General features: G+C 32.9%; 1 protein-coding gene across 4 annotated transcripts; it reads left to right on the top strand.

The window, feature by feature from the left end:
- The first annotated feature begins 248 nt into the window (after positions 1-248).
- On the top strand, positions 249-5,528 carry LOC130054667 (uncharacterized). Of its 4 annotated transcripts, none has more exons than XM_056165113.1 (5): positions 249-324; positions 1,697-1,934; positions 2,115-2,358; positions 3,971-4,031; positions 4,260-5,528. In XM_056165113.1, exons 2-5 carry the CDS (start codon positions 1,700-1,702, stop codon positions 4,614-4,616), a joined length of 897 nt encoding a protein of 298 aa, XP_056021088.1. In that variant the 5' UTR covers positions 249-324; positions 1,697-1,699; the 3' UTR covers positions 4,617-5,528. The 4 variants fall into 4 exon arrangements, with proteins under 4 accessions (XP_056021088.1, XP_056021092.1, XP_056021084.1 ...); XM_056165117.1 differs by having other exon boundaries at positions 268-376; positions 2,127-2,358; XM_056165109.1 differs by having other exon boundaries at positions 268-376.
- Positions 5,529-6,485: the final 957 nt, after the last annotated feature.

The raw sequence follows: 6,485 nt of genomic DNA, 5'->3' as shown, positions 1-6,485 counted from the left end.
GTGTTGACTACGGATTACTCCGTTACTCGATCAAGATATAGGTCTCAGGGCGGGTATGACCGGTTGAAAGGGGATTCTTACTCCTCCTTGGCACCTGATCCCACCACCGGTGTGCCCAACTCTTAATTTCGTATTCCTTGTAGGATTGATCACTGTTTGATATCCCATTTTTTGGCTTCCTCTAATCACTTATGTTTTTGACATTTTATGACTACTCCTTGAAGTAGTATATCATTTCCGTGAACAGTCACAGCTTCGCACTGATTAACCGGAACCCTTCTCTTCATTTTCCACCACACGTGGTCACCTCGTCAATACATAGAGGTACGTTGACACTAACAACAGGTTAGTTTGATGATTATTGATAAGGGAAAAGGTAAGCAACAAAGCACATTTATATATATATACAATTCAATTCAAATCGCCTGTAGATATAATATATGTTGATGCTTTGGTGTCCTAGGAAATATACCATGTGTACATAATGATAAAAAAGTGTTTACATTTTCGCAAACATATCAAAGAAATTCCCATGTTGAATATTATGATGAGAGAGTATGGATTATTAGAACTAATTGTCTTGATTTATAAAGGAACATCCGATTTTCTTTATTTTTCGATTTTAATTAATCATTGCTTAATTAATATTAATTCATGTCGATTTTAAAGAAAATTTGATGCATAATGTTTCATCGATTTATCTAGATAAGTACCACTATGCTAAATATTTGGTCAATCACCATGCTTAACCAGCGATAAATGGATTTTTATGCGTTTTGAACAAATTTCCCTCCACTGTAATACACACAAAGTGGTAGAATATAGATACTTACATATTAAATGGGGGTGTGTTTGAATGCCAAAAGTCGCATTTTCAGTTCCTAGGTACCCATGAAAGTTTCTATATTTACACTTACAAAAGAAGTAAAAATCTACACCTCTTATAAATTTTTATGATACAAACGAACATCGGCAAATGTAGTAATTTTGTCGCTTGACAGTCATCATTTTACTAATCTTTCCTCTAAAAACAGCCTATCATACATTGATAAATTCCAATGTGTCAAACAAACCTGATTTCATCTCTGTCATGTTTTTAAAAATCGTGTTCTGTACTCAAACGTAAAACTGATTTTTTTCCTAAATAGAAAACAAAAACAATATATTACTGTACAGAGATAGAAATTATGAAAATATATTTTTAAAAATAATATTTTTTTTTGCCTAAGTGATTTATGAGGAAAAGTACTACGATTCTCTTGTTCCTATTATTTCAATGTAGAGAAATAAAATACCAAATATATGAAATTAGAATAAAGCTTAGAACTACGAGATTCCTACCCTTGACATAAAGAGGTTAGTATTGCGCTTCCTTTAACACCGGAAAGGTTACGGTCATGTTTCCCTTACCACAAGATTGTTGAAATATCTGAAATTCTTTTTTCCCCATAGTAAATATTATATAGTAACAGAGGAAATAGTTGGTTCTAATGCGGATGGATACATCATTGAATTTTGGTCTCTTTCATTACAACAAATAAGTTTACGTCATCCACTTATATACACGTATAATGCCTATTCCATCACATGGACAATGTTTTCGAAAATCCTATTTTTTAAGAAAGTTGGTATACCTCTGTATAATGTGATATCGATTACTTCATATATTATGTATGGATTTTTTGTCCTTTTGCAGAGCATGGAAGAATACCAAACAATAAGATGTTCTTTTGAAAACTACTGCAAAAAATGCTCCTGGATATATATCAACCAACCCAGAATTTCCAAGATCACTCGCATAACAGAGCATTGCTTAACTACTCAGGGTGTTTTATCTAAAGAGGTGCAAGTATTCTATAACGACAATCGGTCTACGAATCGCTACTACGGAGAACGGTGTTGCTATGGCGAGAGAACCGTATTCTTTATCGCTGGTATTATTTATCAAATATTAAATTAATCATATATGATAAAAAGTATACTTGATAAAAAATAATAATTATCTACGTTCATTATACAAACTCACCTGCTTTTTAAGGTAAGAAATGTCAAAGTTTGTATAAAGTTTTTTGTATAAATGTGGTTTAGTTTCCTAGTAAATGATTTATTTCTAGAAAATTTGACAGAGGGAACGATATCAACCAAGACGGTATCTCAATATCCCTTGACAACGGATGGGAGCAGTACTACACTTCATCTACCAGTGTCATCTGAATCACATGACAATGTCCCGGATATAGTCACTAGAACAACAAACAATGGACAAAGCACAATATGGCTTCCAGTTATGATTGGATCTGTCGGCTTACTGTTGATTTTGCTGGCATTCTACATTCTATGCAGGATGCGTGGTCGAAGGTTAGCAGTTCACAATGCTTATAACGCGTCACTAGATTTAAATTGAAGAACGACAATATCAATAACTAGTAATCTCAATTGTTCGCGAACAATTAGAGGTATTTCCACCTTTTCAGGTTTTCAGAGATTCAAACAATGTCCTTGAATACAAAAATTCTAATCCATGCTGTACATAACAATGTCTTTTACAAAGTCGCTGTAAATCCAAGAAAGGTCAAAGTTAAGAGTCACAATGTGATGCGTTAAAATCAGCTCGATATTACAACTTGAGCATATCATATACATGTATCATCAAAGGTATCTATTACGCTGAAAATGGTATGAAAAAATGCTCATTTTCAAAGTTTCTGGATGACCTTGACCTAATTTTCAAGGTAAGAGGTCAAGGACCGTATTCCAGTTGGTTTCATCTCCCTATGACTAAAACTTTAGGAGTTGTAAATTTATTTTAATTCTAAATCGCAAACTTTTTGGGACACTCCAATTAGGAATTAACGAACCCTCAAAATTAAGAAATGATATTTTAAAATTGATCGTGCTCGTACCATTCATGGTTTTCAAGATAAATTGTTTGCGTTCGTTAAAGGTCAAAGTTCAATTACGCAGGGTCAAATTTGAGCATCTTTCAAGATGTCGAATATGATGGACAGCATTGTTTTTCAAGTATTTTAAAACAAACGTCAAAAGCTTCTCGCGGTGGAAAGAAAAGAAGACAATAAATAATAATAAACAGAACAATATCAAAAGGTCTTTCCACAGGAAGATGGAAAGACCCAATAAAGGTTAATAGTGCACAACTGAATTGCAAAATTCAAAACAATACAGGACTGATATGGATCTACCAGAATTTTATCTCATTAACGAGAGTTTTATGGAGTTTTACAAATATAATAGGTTTTCTTCACTTTGAGAATACACCGATTGAATGTATTAATTTAACGAACACAAAGTTATATACTTAGAAACTAAGCGTATACCAGTTCGGTCTTACTCGTGTTCACTGTTATTTGTCCCTGGTTTACTACAAAGATGATAACGAACGGTGAGAACACTAAGATACTGTTTTATGTGGGTTTTTTTTTTGTTTTTTGGGGGGGGGGGGGTTGTTTTTGTTTTTGCGGAATTCATGGTTACTCATTTTCACGGTGTGGTATCTTTTTACACAAATAGTACATTATACAATATCTTTGTTAACAAACGTAAGCTGTTCTCATTCAGATTTTCTACATTGAATATATTACTTGGAAAATGTATTTATAAACTGTATAAAAAAAACCCTGACATTTCAAAGCATACATGTAGGTATAGCAAGTACTGATATTTTATAATCCTTTCGCTTAGAATATGTACATGTAAATATCAAGGACTTCCCCGTAGCAATGGCACGAGTCACACAATGTATGTGTAGTTGAATGTAACGAACTCAAATATTACACCGAGTCCAAAGGTTCCGGTCAGCGTGCATATGCATTTCATCTCATCTAAAATATCCCAAGTTTTCACTATTTATCGTCAAACATTACAGGTGATCTATGCCAGACATTTCTTAACTGTGTAAAGCTAGACTGACCACCCACACACCCATTTAAGAAATTAATTCTTTTCACTATAGGAAACCAAAGAAAAACGCAAGTGAGAAGAAGACATACAGTGGCGACCTCGTTGTCCCTCAGGTAATAATGGCTGTTTAATTCTGAATAAACCCCACATTTTTTATAGGACTAAATTATTCATCTTCGCCTTTCCTTTCATCACTATTGAAAAATACATTGAAATTAACATAATTAATTTGTTTATCACTTATAAATTCACATTTGTAGTTTCTGTTGGTGAATGTATTCGATTAGCCAACAGAAGCAACAGTCACACCCTTCCTGTATAATGTTCTGTACTCGTTATAGGAAAGCTCAACAGAATATTCCACCATAGAAGAAACAGAAGAACTTAAGAAAGCCTTGATTCATGTGCAAACCATTAAAAACCAGGACAATTATTTCGTGCTGGAACAGATTAGTCATAATGAAACAAATATTGAACGGAACACAACACAGATTAACGTGTATAATTCCCACGAATACATTTATAATGTTTTATTTGAGAAACCAAAGCCAACAGGAAGTGACGTGGATTTGTATAATCATCTGGAAGAATCCGACTATGTTTACAATCATATAAACGACACAGAGCGAGGAGATAGACAAATAGAAAATGCTGAGTATTCGTGTACACTGCAGACACTGAAGAAAACCCTCTTCTGAATTATTGTAAATAACTGCATGGAAATGGTGGTAATCTATACTACATGATTGTAGCAGTATTGTTGGAAGGAAGTTCATTTTATTCCGTCGTTGGGTAAAATGCTATCTGAATTGTTTCATAACAATTGAGGCCGTTCTTTGCATACTGATTTTGACTATGGATTACTCCGTTTACCCGATCAAGATATAGGGCTCACGGCGATATGGCCAGTCGGCAGGGAATGCTTACTCTTCCTAGGCACCTGATTTCAGCTTTGGTATATCCAGGGGTCCGTGTTTGCCCAAATCTTAATTTTGTATTCCTTACGAGATTGATCACTTGTTCGTTATCTTCACCTTTATAGGAGTTGTGAGATTGATCACTGTTCGTTATCTTCACCTCTATAGGAGTTGTGAGATTGATCACTGTTCGTTATTTTCACCTTTATAGGAGTTGTGAGATTGATCACTGTTTGTTATCTTCACCTGTATAGGAGTTGTGAGATTGATCACTGTTTGTTATCTTCACCTTTATAGGAGTTATGAGATGGATCTCCTTCGTTATCTTCACCTTTTCCGTAAGGGTTAACTATAAAGAATGAATAAATTTGAATCTGCTTTCCATCATACACTTAGTTTATAAGTTTATAATGTATTTAAAACAAGAATTGTGAAGTAGTTAATTCTACATTTTCAGTAATACCTAGAGAGTAAATGTATTTGATGTTTTTGGAATTTCAATTTTTGAAAACACCTACTGTACAAAACGATCCGTGGAAACAGCATGCCGTAATAATTATGATCCTACATTTCTTAGTCCATGAAGACAAAACAAGAAATCAGCAGATTTAATTCTATGAATAACATACTTGGATAATGTATTTTGAATTGCTATTGTGGATCAGAATGAACAATAAAATGACCAATACTAAACTAAAATGTACACTGTAGATCTCCACTGCTCTGATCTTTGTCTATGGTCTGCTTTTCTATCTGTAAACTTTTCACATTTTTGACTTTTTCACCAGAACCATTCGATCAAATTCAACCAACTTTGGAACAAACCTTTCTTGGGTAAAGGGATTTCATGATAATGTCCTTTATTTATACAGGATTACACACATTTAGTTATACAAACTAGTTCACATTGTGTTCCTGGTCTTATATATATATATATAGTTTGTAAAAAAAAAAAAAGAAAAGAATTAGGTATTTGATACAGTAAATACATCCAATAATAAAAATCAAGAAACACAAAACTCGAACAACATTTCACTGTTAGCGCTTTCGGCTTTAATGCCTCTTCAGCAATATTATTTCATTTTATAATTGTCTGAAGAGGCATTAAAGCCGAAAGCGCTGACAGTGAAATGTTATTCGAATTTTGTGTTTCTTGATTTTTATTATTGGATATATATATATATATATATATATATATATATATATATATATATACACCGAGGACATATATCATAAAACATGAAAATATCACAGTTAATTTACATATAGGTATGAACTACCTAAAACGAGACCATTAACACATGGGTATTATTGAGAATCAAAATCATGTTTGAGATAGGTTGATTTAAAAGATGTAGTTGTGCATTTTCTAATAAAATCTAATAATGAGTTCCATAGAATTGCTGTTGAAATGATAAATGATCTAAAATATTCTGTTTTGGTTCTTTTAATATAAATAAAATTATTAGCCTTTATAATAAAAAAAAATCCTATCAGGTTTTTTTTGGCGTCATGCCATATTGTACAACAATGATAAAAATGAGGAAAACCTATGGTATTACAGATTTTGAGTAGTGCTTCCTGTGACATAAAAGTTTTCAATCTCCTTAAAACACATAGTTTCTGACTAAGTTTTTGTTACTTAAGGCA

Source organism: Ostrea edulis, chromosome 1 (assembly GCF_947568905.1).
Source record: "Ostrea edulis chromosome 1, xbOstEdul1.1, whole genome shotgun sequence".
In the NCBI taxonomy this organism is placed as follows: domain Eukaryota; kingdom Metazoa; phylum Mollusca; class Bivalvia; order Ostreida; family Ostreidae; genus Ostrea; species Ostrea edulis.
The sequence above is the reverse complement of the archived record's forward strand: the minus strand, read 5'-3'. Positions and strand labels throughout refer to the sequence as shown.

Coding starts and splice junctions, on each gene's coding strand:
- LOC130054667 (XM_056165113.1), top strand. CDS start 1,700: ATGGAAGAATACCAAACAATAAGATGTTCTTTTGAAAACTACTGCAAA. Junction 2,359..3,970: donor TGCAGGATGCGTGGTCGAAG/GTTAGCAGTTCA, acceptor TTTTCACTATAG/GAAACCAAAGAAAAACGCAA. Junction 4,032..4,259: donor GCGACCTCGTTGTCCCTCAG/GTAATAATGGCT, acceptor TACTCGTTATAG/GAAAGCTCAACAGAATATTC.